This window comes from Zonotrichia leucophrys, chromosome 4, assembly GCF_028769735.1.
Source record: "Zonotrichia leucophrys gambelii isolate GWCS_2022_RI chromosome 4, RI_Zleu_2.0, whole genome shotgun sequence".
Taxonomy (NCBI): domain Eukaryota; kingdom Metazoa; phylum Chordata; class Aves; order Passeriformes; family Passerellidae; genus Zonotrichia; species Zonotrichia leucophrys.
In genome coordinates, this window is record NC_088173.1 from 66,243,631 (window position 1) to 66,268,257 (window position 24,627).

General features: G+C 51.5%; 1 protein-coding gene across 1 annotated transcript; it reads left to right on the forward strand.

Annotated features, from left to right (window-relative positions):
- The first annotated feature begins 133 nt into the window (after positions 1–133).
- ATOH8 (atonal bHLH transcription factor 8) lies at positions 134–24,402 on the forward strand. The gene is made up of 3 exons (XM_064712436.1): positions 134–782; positions 14,819–15,010; positions 23,669–24,402. The coding sequence occupies exons 1-3, from the start codon at positions 348–350 to the stop codon at positions 23,672–23,674; spliced, it is 633 nt and encodes a 210-aa protein (XP_064568506.1). The 5' UTR covers positions 134–347; the 3' UTR covers positions 23,675–24,402.
- Positions 24,403–24,627: the final 225 nt, after the last annotated feature.

Sequence of the window (24,627 nt, forward strand, 5' to 3'; positions counted from 1 at the left end):
GGGGGGTAGGGGGGGATGAACAAAGGAGATTGGCAGCACAGCTGTTTTGGGAAGAAAAAAAAAAAAAAAAAAAGGCCAGCCTTCCTGTTTCTTTAAAGCCGCTCATCTGCGCGGCGGCCGGCTGCCGGCGGCGGGAGGCAGGCGGGCTGTGCGGGAGCTGCGCGGAGCTCGGAGGAACGCACGGACGGACGGAGCTCCGCTGCCCGCCGCGGCCGGGCGGGCGCAGATGGGCGGCAGCGGGGCGGCGGCAGCAGCGGCAGCAGCAGCGGCAGCGGCAGCATCGGGAGCGGCGCAGCAGCAGCGGCGGAGCGGCCGCGGCTGAGCTTCGCCGCGCAGCGCCCCGCGCCATGCGGAGCGCGCCGCTGGCCGAGGGCGAGCCCTGGCCGCGCCTGTGCCCCGCCGAGCTCGGCGGGCTGCGGCGGCTGCGGCGCAAGCACGGCGCCTGCAAAAGTTTCCGCGTGGAGCTCAAAGTGCTGAGCGGGCGGCGGACCGCGCTCCGCGCCCCCCCCGCAATGCCGCCCCCCGCCGCCACCGCCGCCGCCGCCGCGCCGCCCGCCTGGGAGCCGCGCAGCGCCGCGCTCGGCCCCGCCGCCGCCAGCAGCGCCTTCCCCGCCGCCCCGCCGCCGCCGCCCGCCGCTTCCCCGCGCCCGCGGCCGGGCGAGGCGTCCGGCGTCTCGCCCGAGATCAAAGCGCTGCAGCAGACGCGGCGGCTGCTGGCCAACGCCCGGGAGAGGACCCGCGTCCACACCATCAGCGCCGCCTTCGAGGCGCTGCGCAAGCAGGTACCTGCCGCCGCCCGGGCACCGCTCCGCCCGGCCCCGCAGTGCCCGCGGGGGCACCGCGCCGCGCTCCGCCTGCCCGGCCCGCGCTCTGCCCGCCGGGACCCGCGGGGTGCCAGGGGAGGTGAAGGGCAGGAGCCGAGTGGCCGCCTGACAGGAGGGGAAGTCGGTTTAAAATGCCTGGAAGTACCAACCCTAGAACTGTGCTAACGCTCAAGATAAATAAATAAGGGCTTTTAATTTGCTTGCAGTTAGAAAGTTTTGGACTTTTTTTTCTCTCTCCCGGAGGGAGAGTGGTGTAGAGAGCGAAAAATGAAACAAACCCGATAAATCCCTCCGAGGGAGAACAGAGTGTGTAGAGAGGCACTTGGTCAGGCTGGGAGCTGGGGTGATGCTCCTGTACCTAAAGCACGTGTAGTTGCCAGCTGTCTAGCTGCGGTGAGCTGCCCCAAAGGGATCACCGGGAATTTGGGCAGCACCGTGCTCCTGTTGACGTTGATCCCTCAGAGCCCTTGGGTTCTTGCAGCAGCCTCTGAAGCGTTCTATGTGCCCTGTGTGCCAGGGATAGCCAAGCTGAGCTGTGGTACTCCACCAGTTAGCTTCCCATGGCTTTTACTGTAGGCTGTGTTTGAAGTGTGTCTTGTGCTGAGCTTTCTTGCTGAGAGGACTTGAAAATCGTCATGGTTGGCTGTAAAGGATATGTTCACAGTGTCAGGGTGGCACTTTGAAAGGTTTTGCTCAAAATCCTTCCATTACCTGCCCAGGATGAGGAGAGAAGCCACAAGGCTCTTGTATCTTCTGCACAAGGATAAATCAGTGTCCTGGCCCCGGTACTCAGCTTTATCTGCGTGTAGGCACCGTGTAGAGTGCAGTGATAGACAAAGATGTGCTGTCACATTGTGCAAGCCCAGCTGTGCTGGCTTTTCTGCCTTTCTGTTAAATGTTGATGGGACTGTTCCAGGTGTGCAGGAAGGAGGAGATGCACAGGGCTCAGAGGGTGGTAAGCTGCAGATGAGGCTGTGAGAGGTGTTAAGCATCACCTCTCCCAGGATGGTCCCTCCAGGATGGTTCCTCCCTGGTGGGAGCAGCGGTGCTCTGCTTGCAGAGAAGCTCACACACACAGGCTTTTCCCTACCATCTTCTGGACATTGCTAATCTGAGCTACTCTGCAAGTGTGCTCGCTTTAGGACTCAATCTGCTGCCCTGCTTAGAGGAAATCTGCCTGTTCCTCTCTTCAGCATGCTGCCTGGAGCCCTTCTCAATGGCTGCTGTGTCCTGGGTAGTTGCACCCCAAGAGTTAATCCTTTCCCGTCATCTACTTTGGCAAACAGATTTCTGGGGCTGAGACCAGGGCTGTGTGTCAGGAGAGAATCGCTGGTGAACAACTAAACGAGAGCATTTCTGATCAGTGTGCAGTGGTGGGATCTCACTGCTCCTGTTATAATCCCAGTAATCCAGTGTGTGCTGGGTGCTGTCCCCCAGTGCTGAGAGGCTGCCCCTTGTCTGTGCAAACTCCAGACTTGATGTATTTTGTTTCTGTGAGCTGTTTCCATATTTCAGTTGTTTGGTGACTGTGTGTAACACGCCTGGAAGTGTCAGTCTGATTCTCCATGGACAGACATCTACACCACCAAAACCGCAAGGGGAAGTAGCACTGATTTCCCAAATCACTGGCAATCTTGTTCTAGGCTGAGCCTCAAGCACAAGTCAGGCAGGCAACAAATTAAAGCTGCACTCTTTGGGGAAATGGGCAACTCTTGAAAAGCCTCAGATTCCTGGCCTTGGCCCTGTCTCTATAAATCACTTCAGCCATGGACTCAGCTGGGAGCCCAAGGAGCCTGGAGAACAAGCTGCCGTCCTCTCCTCCCGTGAAAGCCGCTCTCTAGGGTCAGCACAGGAGCGAACTGGCCGAGCTGTGCTCGCTCTGCAGAGAGAAAGACATCATTCTCTGGGACATGTTTGCCACGAGGTTTTCCTAGCAGTTTGCTGAGGGGTGGGCTGGCTGTCCCGACCATCATTGGATGACATTTGCATTCATTTCTTGTTGGGCTGCCAGCGGCGCGCCGGGTGCCGTCGGTGCCATCAGGTGACAGCCAGCTTCATTGCACACACGCACGGCGCTGCTGCCTTGGCACTCGCCTCATCCGTGACGCAGAGGGGATTCTGGGGGACAGGAGGGTCCTTTCTGTCACACCTTGGCCAGCAGGGCTGTGGAGATGCCCTGGTGGAGGTACACACAGTAGGGAGGCTTTCTCAGGGCAGCACCGCCTTCCCACACGCCTGGGCCTTCAGCCCCTTGAGAGACGCAATCCCTGCGTGCTGTCTGCTGCAGGCCTCCCCTCTTGTTCCTTGGTTAGTCCTCCGTCCCCTCCTTGTCATCACATATCAGGCTCTTAAGCAGCTGGGAGGCTTTTCCTGAGGCACTGAAACTGATCCGTCCCCGCAGACAGGAGGGTGAGGAGCAGGGATTGTGCCGTGCCTGCACACAGCCCACCCTGGCCCCACGCTCCTTTGGCTGGGTCAGGTGCTGCCTGTGCAGCTGCTGGAAGCAGGAGCCTTCCTCAGCCCCTGGTACCCAACACCCACAGGTGTCATCCCTGTCCCTGCTGGATGCACGAGTGGAGATACCCATCCTCACTGGCACACGTGAGATAAAACCCCATTGCTGCAGGATCAGACCCACCACGGCCACGCTGTAGGGAGCCCATCCGTGCTTGCTGAGGAGGAGGAGGAGCAGGAAAGGGAAGTCATGGCTCTCTGCAGGACACTCTCCCTGTCTGAGCAGCCCACCCGAGGGCAGGCGCCTGGCACACAGCAAGCACAGCGCACAGATGGGCTGACGGCGGCGTCCCGGCGCTCCACAGCTGCCTGCATATGGCACACATGTTTTGGCTTGTGCTGGCTGACTCTCCAGATGGCAGGAAGGGGTGTGGGTGCCTTTTTTTCCTCCCAGTTCTTGGTGGAGGAAGAGCCAAACACAGTTGTTTCGCACAAGGCGAGGCCAAGCCAGAACCCAGCCGTGTCCCTGAGGACTGAGCTGTCCCCAGCTTGCCTCGGAGGCCAGGGCCCCTCAGAGGTGGGAGGCAGGCGGGCAGCTGCCAGCTCTGGGAAGCTGCCTGCTGTTGGGAGAGATGTGTCCTTGCCATTGTGCTCACCCCTTGGTGTCACAGCCACCAGGAACGAGGATTTCTCTCCCTCTCTGTGTTGAGCTGCTGTACACCCTGCTGCCCTGCCATACAGCCACAGCACTGAAGTGGGACTGAGCAGATGCTCCTGAGAAACAGCTTCTTCCCCCTGGTCTTGGTGCTTGTGGTCTTCAGCTATTAAGTCTGGAAGAGATTTCTCCCCCTTAGTCCCCCAAGTATCACTTGTCCAAGTGATCTTTCCACTGACAGCAGGCTCCTGAGGCAAACTGGAGTTCTTGGGAAACACTGACCTGCTCTGAAGCACTTGGAGGTGGTGAGATACTTCTGCTGTACTTGGCTGTCCCTCTGCTGCTGCCTTTCTGGTGTCCCTCGTGGCGCTGCTCCTGTCCCTGTGACTGGGCAGCTCCTGTCTGCAGCACTGCTCTCCTGCTCCCAAATGCCCTGGCAGCTGCTGGTCAGTGAGTTCTTGCCCTGCCCTGGCTGCTGCATGCCCTGGCTGTGACATGGGGGATTGTCACTTGCATCCCTTTCATCTTCCTCTCCCTGCCATGGTGGGTGGTCAGAAACCCAAACATCTCTGATGCAGCACTGAGACAGCACTGAGTTCACAGGGACCTGGGGTCACCTTGTCCTCCATGTGAAGATTCCTACCCATCCTTTTCATGTTCAAGTTCATGGACTAGTGCAACTGTCTGGAGGAGACAAGATGTGACAACAACATTGCCTATCTTCAAAGCAACTGTTCTCCATGCAGTGCAATTCTGTCTCTTTTTTTATCTGCAAATTCCTATTGGCAGCGAGAGACTCATCCTCCAGCAAGTCCCATCTGTGAAACTGAACCACTGTAATTTTTATTGCAGTACGGCCTTAGCCACCAGGTTTTCTGCTGGAGGCCTTGGCCAGAAGGGAATTGTGCTCTTCACCATGAGACTGCATGGACAGCCAAGCAAACCAGTATGTGGCACTCCCAGGAGCTGGGACTGAGCTCCTCAGCTGTGCTGACAGACCCTAAGGTGGCAGCAAACTCTCCCTGGATGGATGGAGACAACCAGAGCAGCCTTCCTGATGTGGAGCCTGCCTGGGCTTGCACATCTGGTTTGTCTCTGGAGCACTGCTGTCCAGCTCCTCCTGAAGAGAGTGATGCATGGAGCCACAGCGAGCTGGAGTCTGTGCCGGGAGCAAATGTGTCCACAGACATTCATCTTCCCCTGAAGTGCTCCGGCGTTTGCCTCAATCTTTTCACCACCACGTTGCCAGGACATTCTCTGCCTCAGCAGCTGACAGCCTCGCTCTCTGCACTCGTGTGGGTTCTGGAGATGCTTTAGGGTTTTATAGGGCTTTTTAGCTGCTGGAATGGAGGTTTTCCCCCCACACAGGGTTTTCCCTTTCACTCTGTGCCTCGGGCATGCACATGGCTGCTGTGGCTTGCTGTTAAATCAGTGCAGAAAAGTCCCCGCTCTTTCCCATGGTGGGACATCAATAGCAGAAGCCTCAAGGCTGCAGGAGGAGATTTTGTGGCTGTGGGGACAAACTGTCTGCAGGGGTTTGAAGGGACAAACCAGGCAGTAAATGGAGGAGCTGTGGCTTGAGCAGTGCCTTAGCCAGCAGAGGCTGAGGCTGTTGTGTGGGTGCATCATTCCGTGCTCCCCCTCTCTGTGTGCCATCCCAAGGGTGGCTGTGGTTTGTCACCTCTGCAGGCGGGACCCTGCATGTGACCAGTGTCACTGACGTGTCCTGCCTGAGAGCTGTCCTTGGTCACCTGCTGACATCTGCCAGCCCTATTCCCAGTGATTCATCCCTCTGTGATCCACCAGCAGGAAACCCTAGGGTGCTTTAAAACCCAGCTCCTGTAGGCAAACCACCCATTGAGCTCTGGGAGTGAAGGCTGGGCAGGAAGGTTTGGCTGTTGGAGGGATGCAGCTGGGCTCCAGGAGAGCAGGAGCATCTTGCAGACACAGTGTGCAGTGCCAGTGCTGTGTGTTGTCACTGAGCAGCCCAGTGTTAACCAGAGCATCTCCGTGGCTGCTGCCAGTCCCAAGTGACACTGATGGATATTTGGAGCCCAGAGTGGGGCAGCCCTGTGGTTTAACAGCTAAAGAAGATGACAAAATACTGGCCTGAAGCAACACAGGAGGAAAGAAAATAAGGGGGAAACCAAACAAAAGGACAAAAATCCTGAAAACAATGGCTGTGTGTCACCAAGAACAAGGCTTTTTTGCTCCCTTGGCTGCTGTCTAGCTGATTTTATCCTTTGCTACAAATCCTGCTCCTGTCAGGAGGTGTTTGCTCTGCCTGCTGCAGCCACCCTGAGTTAACCTCTGTGTTTTCTTATGTCTCCCACTGAAATTGGAGAAAAGAATCTGCTTTTCTCCATCAGGCTTTGACTCCAGCCTCTGCTCCCTGCCTTAATCCACTGTCAAATTCCTTTCTGGGCGGCAGTGGGGAGGTGGGACACTTCTCAGTGCCTTGCAGAGATCTCCCCAGGCTCTTTGTTCCCAGCCTGCATCTCCTTTGGTCAGTGCCATGTGTGTTCCCAGGTGATGTATCCCATCCTGCTCCTGTCCCCTGTGCCAGGCAGGGATGCAAACAGAGCCATGTGTGTGCTGTGGGAGGTTCTGCTCCTCTGCAGCTGCCACGGGCTCATGGTGACAGCTCCTGGGGCTCAGCAGTGACAGCAAGAGAGGGGAAAACCCTGTGGTGTCCAAGAGTCACCAAATCCAAGCTGAGTTAATGCCGTTATCTCCAGTGGAGCTTGCTCTTCTATTTACCAGAGGGTTTGGATCCATTGGACTTCAGAGATGCAGATGGCCACTACTAAACTACCACCCAAAAGAGTGTTTCCCCACTATAGTGCAGCCCCTTTCTGAGGAGATTTTCTGTGCCCAGTAGCCCTGGGATTTCTCCTCTGATAACCCCAGTAATTGTCTGTCTAGTTACTATTTTGGGGAGTGGTTCAAAGAACCAGCAGTAAGGTAAGAGCGTTTCTGCAGCCCAGCAGTGTGATATTTTTCAGGCATGATACTGAGGGAGTGTTCTGTGTGCCCTGAGGATGTGCAGGAGGCTTTGGGGGTGCAAAACCTCTGTGGGAAGTGCAGGACAACTGTCCAGAAGGGAGCAGAGCCAGGCCTGGGGCAGCATTCACCAGGCTGCCATTTGGAAGGGACTCCTGGTGAACTCACCCAGCACCACACCTAGGTTTTGTTTGGAGGAAGCCAATTCCTGCTCCAAGGAGTGAACTCATGTTTGTGTAATGTGGGCGATGGGGAGCCAGGAGCTGGGAGGGAAGCAGGAGCTGGGATGTTTGACAGCCTGGACCCACCCAAGAGGCAAAGGCACCTCGGTCAGCACTGGGGCTCCTGCCTGAGCGGTGCTGCTGCTGTTCTTGGTGGCATTTTCCAGCTTGCTTTGGGCCTGGGCTGAGCACTTTGCTCCCCGTGGTGAGGCAGGGGTGAGGCTTGCTTTCAAACTGCTGGCATTGCATTGCTGGCACAGGGCTGCCCCTTGCTGCCGCTGCATTTGGGGGCACAGAAAGCAAAAGCCTCTCAGCCCCATGGCATGGAGTAGCTGCTGGAGTAGAGCTCTGTGGAACATCAGACACTGTGACACCAGGGATGGTCAGGGGAGGTGGCTCTTCCCCTCTGCTCTGCTCTGTGAGGCCCCACTGCAGTGCTGCATCTGGAATCCTCAGGACAGGAGAGATGTGGATCTCTTGGAGCAAGCATAGAGGAAGCCACCAAGGTGATCAAGTGAATGGCTGAGAAAGTTGGGATTGTTCAGCCTGGAGGAGAAAAGGTTCTGGGAGATTTTTTCAGCCCCTTCACCCCTTTCCCTTAAAGGAAGACAAACTGTTTGCTACACCCTGTTGTCATAGGCATAATGGTTTTAAACTAAAATAGAGTAGATTTAGACTAGATATAAGGAAGGTTTTTGCAATGAGGCTTGTAAAACACTGGCACAGGTTGCCCAGAGAGGTGACACATATCCCATCCCTATAAACATTCAAGGTCAGGCTAGACAGGTCTCTGAGCAACCTGATCCAGTTAAAGATGTCCCTGCACACTGCAGGGGGCTGGACTAGATGACCTTTAAAGGTCCTTTTCAACTCAAACTATTCTGTGATCTTTGGGGCCCTTTTCCAGCAGCAGTTCCATGGGAGCCACGCCATCTATCCACACAGCAAGATCTGGCTTTAGATCTGGCTGGGTTCAAACCCAAGGGTGCTGCCCCAAAGGTCCAGGTCAGGGTAGTGAGCACCAGAGGAGCCATGGGTGATCCTGGTTGCTGCTCTGCTGCAGGAGGGATATTTGGGAATCAGCTCTGAAGGGATCTGGTAGGACTGTGAAAGGATGTCTCAGGAGTAGTTGCAGGCTTTTCCATCCTACAGCTGTGTAAGTCATCTTTGTCCCACCTGGAACATTAGAAGGACTCAGGTTCTGCAGCTGCTGAGAGCAAGGTGGAGAGGCAAAGTCACCTTGCTGGTGAACCTGAACCAAGTCATCAATGAGTCCTGCAAGCAGCAAAGGGACACATGTGTGTTCACTTCACCCCCAGAACTGGGTGGAAAGAGAAAAGGGCTGGCTCTAAACCCTTCCCTGCAATGTAACACATCTTGAATAGAGCCAATGATCTTCTGGGCAAAGCCTTCAGCTTGTTAAGGATCTTACTCATGGAATCACAGAAGGGCTTGGGCTGGAAGGGACCTTAAAGATCTTCCAGTTCCAACCCCACTGCTGTGGGCAGGGACCCTTCCTCTAGCCCAGGTTACTCAAAATCACATCCAGCTTGGCCTTGGGATGAGGCATCCTTTGAGGGAGGAGCATCCCCACATCCACAGCAGCTCTACAGATAATTTGAGATCATGCAGGAGGGGCTTCCCCTGTCAGGGCTGACAAGGCAGGGACACTGTCAGTCCTCTGCCCCACCCTGCCACTGTTCCCCAAGGTGCCTGAGCCCCGGGAAGTGTCTGACTCACCCTGGGCTGGAAAGGGATGTGCAACAGCCAGAACTGTGAAGTACTGGACATTCATATGAACCTCTGGAAATGTTTTTGGCAGGAAGCTCAGCACAAACAATGAGGCAGCGCTGCTGGGCTGCGTGTTGGGATGCAGGGAGAGGCAGCCAAATGTTTTCCTGGGGGAGGGGGGCAAGGAGAGGGGCCCTGATGTGTTTTAACTCCCAGCATAAAAAATAAACCAGATGAATTAGCAGGCAGGTAGATTCAGCAGCTTATTATGGCATGAGGAGGAACTAGCTCAGGAGGGCTTGGCTTGTGCTGTGCCTCAAACTCTGCCTTAGAGCAGTGCCTTAGAGCCCTACACTGCCTTAGAGCTGACCCATCTTCCCTGCTGGGCCTGGGGGGCCCAATTCTGCCCTGTGACCTTCTGTGGAGGGGATCTGAGCACGTCTGTGCTGCTAAATCACATTTGGAGCACAGTCACAGAGGCATCTGGACCCCCAGCACTCAACACCCTTCTTTACCCCAGCATTTTCATGCAGTGTAAAAGCAGGCTTGGTTTCACAGATGTTATCTGTACAGGTCCAGAGGGTGTTTATGGAAATGGCATCTATTTTATAAAGACAGAGCTACACAGAAGCTCAATGATGTGAACTGGCTTAATGCTCCCAAAGTGCACAGGATGCTCCTGGTTGTTCCCTGCAGACCCATCACAGTGAACACACTCTGTACCTTCATCTCCAGCCTGGTTTCCCCTGGCTCTGGATGGACCTGCTCCGCTCACAGCTGCCCCATTAAAGCACTGAATTCTGTTCAGTTCAGGCATGAGGAGCAAGGAGGTGACAGAAGGGAAGGGTTTGGTCCTTGCCAGGAGCATGACAGATACCTGCTCACGTTCCTGCCTGAACATACTGTGTCACCCTAGAGATGGGTGACACTTGTGCCCTTTCACCATCTCCAGCTTTCCCCAAGCTCCTCCTGCAGCCTCCTCCCCTGTGCCATGTCAGAACCAGCCCTCAGCCCCTGGCTTTGGTGGGTGACAGTGATGCTCTGGGGAGCTGCAGTGGGTCCCTGCCCCGCTCAGGAGGGCTGGCTGCAGGTCAGGAGCACAGCAGCCTTCCCACGGACTTCAAAGGGAGCATCTCTGGTTTTCCAAGGGCGCTGCCTCCAAGTCTGAGACGTCAAGGATAGACCAGACCTGTTAGGTCACATCCCTTTCTGTTTTCCTGCCAAAGAAGGGCTCTTCTGCACAGGAATATGTCCCAGGAGCATTCATCTTGCCTTGCTTCAACTCCTGCCAGCCTGGGGATCACTGATAAGACCCATGAGACTCCGCAGAGCCCTTTGCAGACACAACTAACAAACATCCTCTGGCTGGAGCTCTGGTTCCTCTGGTCCCAGCTCACTCTGTGCTCATGTCCCAAAGCTGAGGATGGTGCTGGTGTCCTTGCCTTTCTCGCAGACAGCTGCATTCCTCAGGGCTGGTGTGAAATTTCAGTTGCAGTTCCTTCCTAATTCCTTTTAATCGTTGCAGATTTTGCAGGCAAGATGGTGAGCTGTGCTGCTGCTCCCCAGAGACCAGTGAGGTCAGATAAGGGAAATATTTTCATTAACTGCCCAGGAACTCGAGCCTGGTTCCCCCTGGCTCTGGATGGACCTGCTCAGCTCACAGCTGCCCCATTAAAGCACTGAATTCTGTTCAGTTCAGGCATGGGGAGCAAGGAGGTGACAGAAGGGAAGGCTTTGGTCCTTGCCAGGAGCATGACAGATACCTGCTCACGTTCCTGCCTGCCAGAGTTCTGTGTGGAGGCTCTGTGGGAGCTGGCAGGGTTACACCTGCAAGGCCACACCAGCCTCAGGTGTTTTTCCCACCTCTAAAACACTCTCTCTGCTTTAAGTTGGATTTTGAAGATTTCTTGGCATCCAGGTGTGTCGCTGACACCCCTTACTGCAGTTTGTACAAATCTGCCCCCTCTTTCCTGTAGACTTTGTGTTAAAGAAGAGGTCATACCAAAGTTACACACAGACACACTTGGGGAAGTTTTGGCTCTGGTTTTGAACTAAGTGGCTCGTTCCTCTCTTAATTTCCCATGTTTAATTCAAAAGGAAACATTAAAATGGCAGGAGCTGAGCCAAGACAGGGAGGGTTCCTATGAAATAGTTTTTCTAACACTGTTACCATGGCAAAAAAACCTCTTATCTCTTAATGTTGGAGCCCTGCACCCATCACAGGAGTATCTGAACACCTCAAGGTGAAACTCTTCCCATGGGCATACAGGCAGTTTGGACATTGTTGCAGCAGTGTGGGAAAAGTGCTGTGTAATCCCAGATGAGGGTTTTGTCAGCTGTGCTAGCACTGAAATCTTCCTTGCCTTTTGTAGCAAACACGTCCTACAAAATAGTTTGGGTTTTGTTTTGTTTCTTTTTGTTTCCTTAAGAAAAAGAAAAATCCCAAAACACAAAAGAAAGAGCAAAACAGATGAGGAAAGGAGACATTGGCCTGCCTGCTCGTGTTGTAACTGCACAGCGTCTGTGCATCAGCCTCAAGGATTTCATGGTCTATTTTCCTTCCACTCAATTTAACTTCCCTCTTGCTCTAATTCTGAAATTACTCCCACATTTCACTGAATCCTTCCATTTTAGTTTCCATCTTGCTTTGTTCTTCCCTGGTGCTGTTTGATCTGGGGTCTCTGCTTTCCCTGTGTTGGCGTCCAAAGAGCCCTGGGTGTTTCTGCTGCTGCCTGCAGCTCTTGCTTTCACAATAACTCAGCTCATTGCATCTGGGGACCAGGTACTGAGGGCAGGGGCATTGCTGGGAGCAACAAAAGTGAAGGCAGGGATTTAGAGAGAGGTTTTGTCAGACAAAAAGGGGCTCTGAAACAGAATCTCTGCGATGTCCCTGCTCATTGCAGAGGGAATATGGACTAGGGGACCTTTAAAGGTCCCTCCCAACCCAAGTTATTCTGTATTCCTTGTATTTTCAGGGGTATCAGTAGAAAGTGGTGTGTATTAAAAAAAGGCCATTTGAAGTTTTATGGCTGGTTTCTGGAGAGGCACCTCAGCCACATCACAGCTGCAATCCTGTGTTCAGTTTTGGGTCCCTCTTTACAAGGACATTCAGGTGCTGCAGCGTGTTCAGAGAAGGGCACAGAGCTGGGGAAGGGTCTGATGAGGAGCAGCTGAGGGAGCTGGGGCCTCAGCCTGAGAAAAGGAGGCTTGGGGGGACCCTCTGGCTCTGCACAACTCATGACAGGAGAGGGCAGCCAGGTGGGATTTGGTCTCTTCTCATAGATAACAAGTGACAGGACAAGAGGAAATGCCCTCAAGTTGTGTCTGGGGAGGTTTAGATTGGATATGAGAAAAATACCTTCACTAAAAATGTGGTCAATCATTGGAACAGGCTGCCCAGGGAGGTGGCAGAGTCACCATCCCTGGAAGTGTCCAGAAAATGTGTAGGTGTGGTGCTTGGGGACACAGTTTGGCTGGGTAAATGGTTGGAGCCCATGTCCTTAGGGGTGTTTTCCAGCCTAAAGGATTCTGTGTGTTGTACAAGACATGGCCCATAGGGTCAACAGCCCTAAAATCCTCGTGCTCTTGGGAAAGGGTGAGCCAAGCAGCCAGTTTGGATTTCCATGAGCACCATGGCAGAGTGTTCCCTGGGGAAGAAGAAACCAAAGAGCTTGGCTGGGAGTGTGGGTCAGTGGTCAGTGTAGAGGCAGGGGATGGTGGGTAGGGAAACTGGGCCAGTTCCTGCAGGGAGGGACATCATGACAAACCAGGATCTGACTCTGAGCTCAGCCCTGCTCTAAACAGGGAATGTCAGGTTCCAGAGCCTGAAACTGTGGCTGTGTGAGCTGTGCTGAGGTTCATGACTCTGAGTGATGAGGTAATCATATGGCAGAAGAAATGAATACCACGCAGATAAAGTGGAGTGATGCATATGGAAAAACCCATACCAGAGTCCACGTGTGAAGTGATAGACCCTGAACTGACCATTATTTCAGAGAAGGGAGACCTTGGGGTTTCTCTAGATGGTTCAAGGAAAGTCTCAGGTCAGTGGCTGGCAGCAGTCACAAATCAAATCAGGAGTTAGGAAGAAAGGAACATTAAACAAAACACAGAACATAAGCATCTGTTAGATACATGCACCCACAGCATGAACACTTTGTGTTGTTCTGATCATCTCGTCTCCAAAAGGACTAGGAAAGGTTCAGGAAAGAGCAGCAAGGGTCATCAAAGATATGGGATGGCTTCCACAGAACTGTCTGCTGAGCAGGATTAATCTTTTTCTTTTGGAAAAGAGGCTGAAAAGATGATGGTGAACTAAAAAACATATGTCACACAGGAGGTGAATAAAGATCTGTTGTCCTCTCTTCTAATACAGAACTGTAGTACCTCAAGGGAAGACAGTAGGAGCCAAGTTCAAAACAAGCAAAAAGAGAAAAAATTTATGTAGACTGGAGAGAGCACTTTGCAAAAAGATGTTGTGGCTGCTCAAAATCAACAGGGTTGGTTCAGCTTACCAGACCAAGTTCATGGGCAGAAAAGATCTATTGTGGATTGCTGAATTTGGGGATGGCACATCTTGCTGTAGTGATGGAGGTGATGGTAGCTGGAGCCTGACAACACTTGGGGAAATCCTGTGTATGCCTGAGCTGTCTCCTCCTTTGGCATCTGTGTGTGGCTGCTGTGGGGTTTGTGGAGGAGCTGAACCCATTTTACCTTCTGTAAAGTCAGGGAAAGCATTCCGGGGGTGATCCCATCTTTGTGTCCTTGTGGAGGAGAGAGAAGCTGAGGCACGAGCATGGCAAGAGGAGACAAAAATCCCCAGCCCTAAGCTGAGTGTGACACCCTAGAGGGCTGTGGAGAACGGAGGCTGGTGCAGAGGCAGGTGGTGGAGAAACACTGAGGTGTGCCAATGATTGATGATGTGAAGGCTTTGACAGGTGCTCAGACAACCTGAGGGGCTCGGATGGGTTTCAGATGAATGCACAGCTTCAGTTTCCTGTGGGCAAGAGACTCTTGCTCATTAAAGGCTGAGTGACCTTCAGCAATTTTGCAAACTAGAAAATGGGGTGCCCAAGCCTGTTGAATTCAGAAGACTTCTCTTTAAGCTGGACATATTAAAGTTTTATGCCTAAAATCAAGTGCAGAGGTGGTGTTTTTATAGATCATGATTGAAAAGCAACCAACCCTTCTGCAGCAAGAACCACATACTGCTCAGTTATTGAGCCCCATTCAGTTTAGTTTGAATTGTTCAAATGTTTCACCTCACAGTAGAAATCTTTAAGGGTGAAGAAATAAATTGCAGAAGATGCACCCAGCTCCCTGAAACAGGCTCTGTTTTGGTCTCTTTTGTGGGGTGAAGTACCACGATGGAGTGTTGGAAATTAGAACAGGTAGAAATTACTGCCTGCTCAAGGTCCTGCTACTCAACAACATTGTGTTTTTGCATGGGTGAAAGTCACAACTGTTGATTTTTGAGCACAGAAATACCAGGTTGTGATATAACTGCTCATATCTTCTTATTGCCTTATTCTGCAAGACCTGTGATGACATGGGAGCTGATTGTAGGGAGTAACTTACTCAGGACAAGTTACTGGGAGGCATGGGGATGCAGGTTTCTGAGAAGCAGGGCCTCCAAGAGGTGACCTGAGCAGCAGGCAGATGCCCTGGGCTGTATCCTGCCATCACATTTTAAGCAGAACTGCCCTGCTGAAATCAAGAGGCTTCGTGCTGCTTTCATCCCCATGGAGATCAGCAGGGGAGTTCTTCTTAAAAACCTGTTGGGACCATGTGGTATTTTATCACTAGAGTTTCTATTTGTGTTAAAACTGCTAAGAAAATAACTGAGAGTTGTTTTGTCATGCTTCAAGCGAGATGTTTTGTTTATCTGGCCTAATTTTTAATTATTTCTTTTTCCCTGTTGCCCTTTCTAGGTTCCCTGCTATTCTTATGGTCAAAAGTTGTCCAAACTGGCCATCTTGAGAATAGCCTGTAACTATATCCTTTCCCTGGCCAGACTAGCAGACCTGGATTACAGCGCTGACCACAGTAACATGAGCTTCTCTGAATGCGTGGAGCAGTGCACTAGGACCTTACAAGCAGAAGGAAGATCTAAAAAAAGGAAGGTATGTTACAGCCTCTCCCCCAACTCACCCCCTAAAAAATGGTAAAAGTTACAAAAGGGAGGGGAAAAAAAAAACAAAAACAAAAATCCAAAGTGGTTTCCTTCTTTTCTGAACCTTGTGAAATTTGCCTGATATTTTTTATCCCTCGCCTTTCTCTCTCTCTGTGTTTTTCTCCTCCATCCATCTGATCTTGTAATAACCACATTCCTCCCTAATCAAAAGCTTTTCTCTCCTCCCCGCTCTTCCCCTCGTTAGTTGCCCATCGTGTGTTTCAGCACGAGCTGATCCCATTAAGAGTCATCTTGGGACTGTTACTTGTTAAACCAAACCAACCTTGAGTCGCCTTTGGGAGCCTGTGAAACGCTGTCACCCTCCTATGTTTTCTGTTTTGTTTAATCTCACACTTATCTCCGAGAAAAATCACCCGACAACAAAAAAAAAGGTAGCTGATGGAGACATTATATGTATAAACACATTAGTAAGATGTATGACCTGAAGGACATGTGGGTATCTTGAGGAAACAACGTTAAATCTAATTATGCCTTGCATTCCTTTAGGTTACTTAACACTGAACCAATTAGGTGAAATCATCGTCAAGCGGCGGGAGGAAGAAGCAGAGCGTTCTGCCAGTTTTCCTCTCAGAGAGTGACATGGCTGAATTAAAGGAGTGATTGATGTCTTTGTTCAGGCTTTTATGACAAAAAGAGTTTTGTAAACTTGAATTGAACTTCCCCCTGCTCCCTGAGCTTGCTTGTCAGGCAGGATAATAAATCAGCAGGATTTTAATGGATGAATGGGCAGCTAAGCTGGGGAGCAGGCTCCTTCCCCGGTGTTGTTAAGATCTGCCTCTGATTCGGGCAGGTTTCCTCACTTTTCCTCCTCTTCAGCCCAACAAATCATCCTGCAGCAGCTCAGTTTATAAATAAACACAATAGCACACTCCCTGTTGCTTCCTCTGGCTGTCAGGGGCTGTATTTATGCCCACGGAGCAGCAGTGCCAGGCAGAGAGAGGCACAGCACCACGTGCCCACAGCTGGCAGCTCTGCTGGGGCTGGGAGGTGTGGGGCAGCTCCAGGGCACAGCCCCACAGCCCCATAGGCTGGGGGTTCACCCTGGGCTCTGTAGTGCCACAGGCAGTGGTGTCCCAGGGACACTGAAGTGGTGCTGCCAGCCCTGGGGCAAGCTGAGAGTTGGTTCTTGGGTTTCCTCTGCAAGTTAAGATGGAGGAGGAGAAAAGCATCATTTTTGGGGCTTCAGCAGGTTGCTGGTTGGGTCTAGGGACCACTCTCCATGTCAAGAAGAGGATGAGCATCTTTGTGAGGCTTTAGTAGATTGCTAGTTAGGTCTTGGGTGCCCTCCCAAAGTCACAATGGAGGGAAGGAAGAGAATGGGCATCCTTCATGGGGCTGCAGCCCATTTCTGGGCTGCTCTTCAGGCTTTGGGTGCCCAGTGGGCTGAGACCCCTTGTCCTGGCATATGTAACCCAATGCAGGCTTAAAGACAGGAAACAAGGAGCCAGATTTTAAGTGGCTCCAAATCCCAGGGTGTTTACATCTGAGAGTTAGAGCTGGGCCCATCCTTAATTTAAAAATTCAGTGAAGATTTAAAAGCCTTCCATTTACGGTGGTTCCCTTCAGAGTGGATGCATGGAGAAAAGCCCCAAGCCAACCAAGAGTGCCTGAACAATGGAACTCTACCAGGGCATCTGCCAGGCACCACCAACCCACAGAAACAGCATCACCAGGAGAAAATCTGCCTTTTCTCCACGTTCTTGAAGGACACCCAACCTGAACCTTCTCCAAAAGCCCCCTTAGAAAAGAAAGCCAGGCTTGGTACCCGAGGCAGGGTCTTAGCCCCTGCTCTGCCTTGCTTTTCTTGCGGGAAATTATAGTTCTGCTGCCAGTTTAGGGCAGCCCCAGAGCACACAGATTCCCTTAAGGATGACAAGTACAGTTTTATTTCCAGCAGTATTGGCTCAGGTGATGGCAAGAGCTCATCCAGCTGCTGATGAAGCCAAAACCAGCAGGTACCACTGAGTAACTCTGGTAAATCCCAGAAGATGGGAGTGGGGATGCAAAGCCTGGGTTGGGAGGGCTCATCTTGCACATCTCCCTTTCTCCTTGAGCCCAGCAGATGGTGAGCTCAGGGGAGGAGAAGGCTGTTGTCAGAGGGCAGTTACAGATGTGGGATGGCTGTGCAGCTGGTCCAGGCTCTGGGTGTCAGGTGGGGAGGAGGGATGTCTCTCCTGGGGGGTCTCACACGGGCAAATGGATGAGCATACAATGGCTTGGCCCAAAATCGCTGCTCCCCCATTCATGTTGAGATCGGCACGTTTCTGTGAGCTCTGTGTGGTTTTAATCAGGTCTCTGAAACCACTGCTCACTGAGCAGTTCCTCTGAATTATCGGCTTTGGGGCGGTTGTTATTTTGTTACTGTTTTGTTTTGAGTTTCCTTTTATATTCTCTCTTAAAAAAATCCCAGCGATCCTGAGCACAGACCTCCTTGAGCTGCACCTTAGGTCCACAGCACCCTTATCTCCTGTCATCTCCATTTTATTGTGTGTCTGCCTCTCTCTCAGCTCGCTGGTTGCAATGTGCTGTGGCACCGTGATCTTTTCACACAAAAAAGTAGCTGGTTGGAGTTTGTTTTGGCAGGCAGAGACTCCAGATGTTGCATTTGCTGGAGTGTGCATTGCCTTTTGCTTTGTTTTTGGGGGCAAATTATCCCGTGTCCCTAACGCTAGGTTGTTGTTCATATTTTGCTGTTGCAATCGGAAATTTACTGAGTGGTTTTACCCCCCGCCCTTTCTATTCCCATTTTTGTTAATTAGAAAAGTTGGCTTTAGTTTTTCAAAGTTGACTAGAAAAAAGAAAATCCCCTTTTCTGTCCTGACTACAGTTATAAGGTGATTTTAGTTCTTGCAGTTGAGGGTGTTTGGTGATGGGAGATCTCATTTATAAGCAACAAAGGAGGCTTCAGATGCCTTTTCTTAAAAAAGAAGAAAAAAAGCTGACTGTGGGGGGGTGGTGGTGGCGAATTCTGATGATAGTTTTCATTCTTTAAAGCTGCCTCTTGCTTGGTTATAAATGATCTGGACTAAGCCTCGTCCTTAACCGTGCACCCAAGAGTTGCACCACGCTGGAGATCTGGGTTGCAACACCCTCAGCAGAGCCCCAAGTCCTGCAGGGGCCACGCTGATGTCCTGGAAAAAGGGGGGAATTGCCTTCAGCTCCGGCCAGGAGCATTCTCCAGCAGCACAGAGAAAGGAAAGGCAGCAGCAGCAAGAGAAAGGGAAGGCCAAGTTTTCCTTACCCCCAGGGTACCCCATTTCTGCATGGCACAGGATCCTCAGTGGCCAGGGGGTATCTGAAAGCCTCACAGGGATTCTTTAGTGTTTGGGGTCCAGCTTGCTGCTCCCAGAATCTCTTTTTTCCAGGGCTGAATTCTGGTGTCATGCAGGAAAGCAGCTCAGGGTCAGGATAAGGGTGTAGGGTGCATGGCTGGGGGCTCTCCCTGTTATTTGTAGGGTGCAGAGCTGTGCATCAGAACCCCCCAGCCCCACAGGATCTGGCCCCAAAACTGTGGGGCAGAACTTTATTCACAACCACAGTCACTCAGTGCACACAGAGCAGGATCCAAGCACGGACCAACACCCAGCACCCAAAACCCCAAACACCCGTGGCAAAAGGTACCCCATTTCTGCATGGCACAGGATCCTCAGTGGCCAGGGGGTGTCTGAAAGCCTCACAGGGATTCTGTGGTGTTTGTTTGGGGTCCAACTTGCTGCTCCCAGAATCTCTTTTTTCCAGGGCTGATTTCTGGTGCCCTGCAGGAAAGCAGCTCAGGATAAGGGTGTAGGGTGCACGGCTGGGGGCTCTCCCTGTTATTTGTAGGGTGCAGAGCTGTGCATCAGAACCCCCCAGCCCCACAGGATCTGGCCCCAAAGCTGTGGGGCAGAACTTTATTCACAACCACAGTCACTCAGTGCACACAGAGCAGGATCCAAGCACGGCAACCAGCACCCCCAAACACCCGTGGCAAAGGTCCCCTTTCCCTTCCCACGGATCAGCGCCGTGCTGGCCAGGTCGCCGCGGCCATGTGGCCCAGCCGAGCAGGACGATGGTGGTATTTTCTGAACCTCCCAGCTCTCTTTCTGTTTGTGGGCTCTTCTGCAGTCTCAGAATCTCATTTTTCGAGCGCGAGCTGAATTCCTGCTGGCGCCACTGGGCAAGCAGGCAAGGCACGCGAGCTAACGGGTCTAGTCTGCAGGCTTGGCGCTTCGCTCTGTTATTTGTAGGGTGCAGAGCTGTGCATCAGAACCCCCCAGCCCCACAGGATCTGACCCCAAAGCTTGGGGCAGAACTTTATTCACAACCACAGTCACTCAGTGCACACAGAGCAGGATCCAAGCACGGACCAGCACCCCAAACACCCGTGGCAAGGCTCCTTTCCCTTCCCCTCGGGATCAGCCCCGTGCTAGGCCGCAGCGTCGCCGCGGCCATGGGAGCCCAGCCGGAGCAGGGAGCGATGGGTGAGGGATATTTTCTCTCTCTCTCTCTCTCTCTCTGCTCCATCCTCCCCCCGTGGCGGCTCTTCTGGCAGTCTCAGACTCCAGATGTTCGGAGCGCGAGCTGGGAAGTCCTGCTGGCGCCACTTGGGGCAGAGGGCAGGGGAAAGGCACGCGAGCTGGAACCCGGAGTACTCAGTCACTGCAGGACTTGGCGCATTCCCCAGCTCGCTGCTGGCACATTCCCCAGCTCTCTCCTGGCCATCTGTTCCAAAAAAACACTTTCAGAACCTCATCATCACTCAGGATACAACACTGCGAGCAGCTGTTAGCGAGGCAGAAGGGGAGGAAAAAAAAAAAGGAAAAAAAAAAAAAGAAACACACACACATTAAAAAAAAAAAAACCAAAACCATGCGAAAGGTCTCTTTGTGAGAGAGGAAACTGGGTTATGAATAACAGGCGAGCTGTTGGAGCTCAATAAAAGTTTTCGGCTGGAATTTAGTTTCTTGTTTTTGTGCCTGTGTGTGTGGATGAGCACAGACGCAAGGAATTAAAAATTAAAAATAAGCTGTGTATATGTCTTTTCCCAGATAATTAAACGATATAGAAACATATATGGAACAAAAAGCTTCTCTGTTTGTTGCAGCCTGCTGCACTAAAAGGGCTGACATTATGTATGTCATTATTGCATTATATAAAATAGTTATTGTGGTGTTGTGCCGTGCCTTGATGCCCCCTCATTGCTGCTTTGCTAAAAGCAGAGCTCCTGCTGTAGGTAACACTTATTCCTGCTGAACAAATTAGAAGGAGGGCGTTCTGCAGGCGTATTTACCTGCAGGAGTGAACAAGTTAAGGGTTTATATTATAAAAGAGAAATGGTAGTGGCAGACTTGATTTGTACAGCACTGAAACCATTTGCTTGGAGCATATTTTTTTGATAACACTGTATCATGACTCGTGATTTATTTTGACAAAGCCCCGAGATAAAGCCACAGCTCCCACCCCCTGGTTTGTGCAGCTGATCCTGGCTGCAGGGTCTCGCTGTTATTGATCATCTGATATTGATTATCAGAACCATTCAGAGCCAGCACAGTAAAACCTTGATGATCCGCATGGCATTTCTTCCTCCTGGCTTCCCATCCTGTGTGGGGAGGAGGGAGGGGGTCTCATAATGAGATTCGACCTCCCTTTCCCCTGCAGTTTGCCTTAGCAGAGGTTCCTCTTTAAAAATAGCTTCATTTCCCTGCTCGGACTTGCCGGCGAGCGCGGGCAGCCAGCCAGTCTGATCCCCACGGCCGCCAGCTCCAGGGAGGAGCTGCACCACAGGAGAGCCCAGCCCGCCCTGAGCCGCCTGTCCCTCTGTCCGTCTGCCCCGGGACAGCATCCCCTGGGGCACGGAGGGGGCCTGGGTCTGCCTGGCCATGGGTTATCCCTGCTGCGTGCTAGATGAAGGGTTACCCACCCAGGGACCTGCTGATAAACAGGGCAGTGAGAGGGTAGTGAGGTTAATTTGTTTATTCCTTGTGCCTTGTATGTCCTGCAGCCCAAAACAAGGATTGCAGGTGGGGCACGGGTGCTAAGGCTTGTGAGGAGGTCATGAGCAAGATCACCCAACTCTGGACAGGGTACCCCAAGGGCACTGCACACCCTGCATCAGCCCACTGGGGCACTGAGCATCAGGACCCCAAAGAGCAGGGCCCAAAGCTTTTCCTTACAGAAGGATGTGATGAGGGACTCAGTACCCCAAAGAGCAGGGCCCAAAGCTTTTCCTTACAAAAGGATGTGATATGGGACTCAGTACCCCAAAGAGCAGGGCCCAAAGCTTTTCCTTACAAAAGGATGTGATGTGGGACTCCCCTGTTCCATCACAGCACCCCAAAAGCCCCTTTGCTTTAAAGGGTGTTGGAACAGTCATGTCAGCAGTCACAGCACAGGGATGGGACCGGGGATTTGCTCCCTTGGTGGGAGCAGGATCCAGCATAGGATCCATCCCCTCTGTAGCAAGGGTGTTGCCAAGAATAGGGTAAGATCCCCCCACAGATATTGGGTAACTGCAGCAGAAGGAAGATGTGAGTAGAAGAGACAGGAGAAGCCCTGGAACAAAGGCTGACTCAATTCCAGAAGTGCTTTGATTTATGGAGATTGAAATGCTCCAGGATGCTGCAAACTCACCAAGGTCATTGGGCCAGTTGTCAAATTCAAGAGCCATGGGAGTTCTGATGTTATTAGTTTAAAGCAGACCCAGGCTCATAAATCTGTCTTCAGAGCTCCTGGCTGAGTGAAAAAGGGTGGAGGGGGAAATAAAAGCCTCTTCCCACCACACATAACCCATGGCCAAGCGCTGGGCAATGCCTGGGGACCCATCCAGTGGTGCCAGTGAGGTGTGCTGAGCATCTCCATCGTGCTGCAGGGGGATCTCTCCATTCCCCTTCCCATTTCCTGTGTCTGGAAGGCGCAGCACAAATGCCCTGGCCTGGTTTGTGCATATTCCCTCCTGTCCCCCCATGGTTGATCTTCCCCAGCTGCAGAGACTTCAGAGCAGAGACCTGGCCCTGAGACTCCTCCTCCTAAAGCCATCCTGCTTCCCCAAACCCACAAATGCTTTTGATCTCTCTGCTGTCTTTTAATATTGATGACAGCAGTCATTGCTTCCCTTCTTTCACATTTTCTTTCCATAGGTAAATGTGGGATAAATTAAACAACCAACTTTTCTATTACAGGTTATTAATACACATTACATATTGTTGAAGGGTCCCAACAGAAACATTGGCAATGCAGAAGGCTGTTTGTTATTCTCCCACCTGAACCTCATTTATTCAAAATCCCAAATAAAGCCTTGAATCAGAGAAAGTTCCTACATTTTCTCTGAGCAGCTCTAGGTAGGATTGTCCAGAGACAACTCCAGGAATCTGGGGTCCAGCAGACACCAGCATTTATTGCATGGAGGATGACCTGGGTGCTTTTAGTGAAATATTCTTATCAAGAGAAACCTTGATGGTGCTGGGGCAGTCCTGAGCTTCCCTGGGTCTGCACTTGACAGGAGGGGGTGAAAAGGTGGATTTTAGGTTCCCCTGTCCCTTAGCCTGTCATGGATGACCAGCTGTAATCGTTGATCTCACAGCAGCTGCCCTAATGATAGCCATAAATCAAATAAATACCAGCAGGTTGCCAGTATTTTATACCCTGATGTTACAATGTCCAGTGATGGAAAAGGACAGGCAGTACAGAAACAAAACAGACTGGGGAAGAAAGTTTTTCAGGCCAGGCTTTAAGGAGTTTGACCCTGTTAGGACTGACAGAAATGTGGCTGACCTGTTCAGGGAATTGGTGACTGTGTCCAAAGGACTTTCAGAAGCTGTACTGCACCCTGAAAGGTTCTTAAATCCACTGGCAAAAAGCAAGAAATGCTGGTAGCACTAGCTAAATGTGATCTCATTTCCAAGTTTCTAATTCCTAAGTTATTTAAAAGAGGATTTAGGGCCCACGTGATGAAGGCAGTTTGGACAATGGGGATGTGATCTCATGAAATCCTCATGCCCTGAGGATTTTCTTCTGTTTTGAACTATGTTAACCATTGTTTGTGGGATATTTGTGGGGCTTATTTTAATGCCGAAGGGGGTTTAGATGAGATTTCCTTGTCTCAAGCTGCCATGGTTTGGAGTTGACCATTTTTCCTATGGACCTGGCCATAATATTCTGTAGCCCAGTGTAATTTCCCAATTGCCACAGCTGTGACAGGCACATGGGACAAGTCGCAGTCCCACAGACCGAGCAGCTATGCCTGCAGAAAACTCAATGCAACAACTAAAATGTGCAGGAAAGCCCGTCTCCTGCTTAAACCCTCTAGCTGCCACTCCTTTGCTTTCTGAGATCAGCTCCTGAACTGAAAATAGCAGATAATTGCCATCACTTCTAATTATTTATTTTTTTCGGCAGGAGTTGGACCCAACACCAAATTACTGTGTTGTTTTTCTTCCCCAAGCCTTCCTCTTGCTGTCTGCCTCTCCCTGTCCTCTGTGCAGGCTGTGGCCTCTGCTGTGGCACCCACGGGTGGTTCCAGTGTGAGCCCAGCTCTGGAGCATTGCAGATCCAGTGGTCCCCAAGGACACCGCGTGCTCACTGATCTCATGGTGCTTCTCTCTCCTTCCAGGAGTAACAACCAGCAAGGGAGGATTCACAAGAGCTTCCAGCCAGAGCTACGTCTGGTCTTGGCAAAGGTTGCACGATCCAGATGAAGACTGAAAGCAGCTTTTTTGCAGAAACCCCTATTGGAGATGACGATTGGCCAAGGAACTTTCTTAATCTCTGGAACAGAAAGGAAAAAAGGAAAAGGAAAGGAAAAACAAAAGGACAGGGATGCTTCTTATTGTTGTTAAGCCAGCCACCTTTTCGTACGTGCAATTTATTTAGCACTTTTCCCTTTGCTTAACTGGGAAATGTTACCCTCTCAGCTCATGTGTACAGTAATTTTTTGTTGTTGTTGTTGTTGCTGTTGTGCCAAAGATTTGATGGAGCTTCTACACTGTGTCTTATTGTTGCCTTAATGTTAAACCTTTGAGCCAAAGAAAAGTCAGAGGAGCCATTCAGATCGTGGCAAGCAGGCCAGCCAGCTGTGGGTGACAAAGCCCAATTTCTGTACCCTTCTGCGAGTTACCTCTTATTTCTGCAGCCTGCACTTCCCTGGAGCCAGCATTTGGTGTGGGCAAGAGCTGGGACAACACAAAACCATTCTGTGGTGTTCAGGTTTGCTTCTTCCTTTGAGCTACTCTGTAGTTCTGCCTTTTGGGCAATTTCCTGATGTTCCTGCCTGTGCAACACATCCACAGGGTGAAAGTACTGACACGAAGTGAGAGCTGAAACAGGAGCTATGAATTTATTTTTTTTTAATAAAGAAATAAAATTAAACAAGCAAAAGCAAAGTGCCATGTAAAGCAAAGAGAGAGAGAAAAAAAAAACCAGAAATCATAAGAAAGTTCAGCCAGGCAGAAAGAAGTGCAGCAAAATGATTCAGCCGGTGTTTCAGGTTTGTGAAGTCGTTTTTTCCATGGGGTTTTTCAAGTGGTCAGAAACCCGTGTAATGCAAAAGCATTTGAATCCTGTACTGTACCT

Excerpts from the sequence above, each read along its gene's own strand:
- ATOH8 (XM_064712436.1), top strand. The coding sequence starts at position 348 with ATGCGGAGCGCGCCGCTGGCCGAGGGCGAGCCCTGGCCGCGCCTGTGC. Across the intron at positions 783-14,818 it reads TCGAGGCGCTGCGCAAGCAG|GTTCCCTGCTATTCTTATGG; the intron begins GTACCTGCCGCC and ends TGCCCTTTCTAG.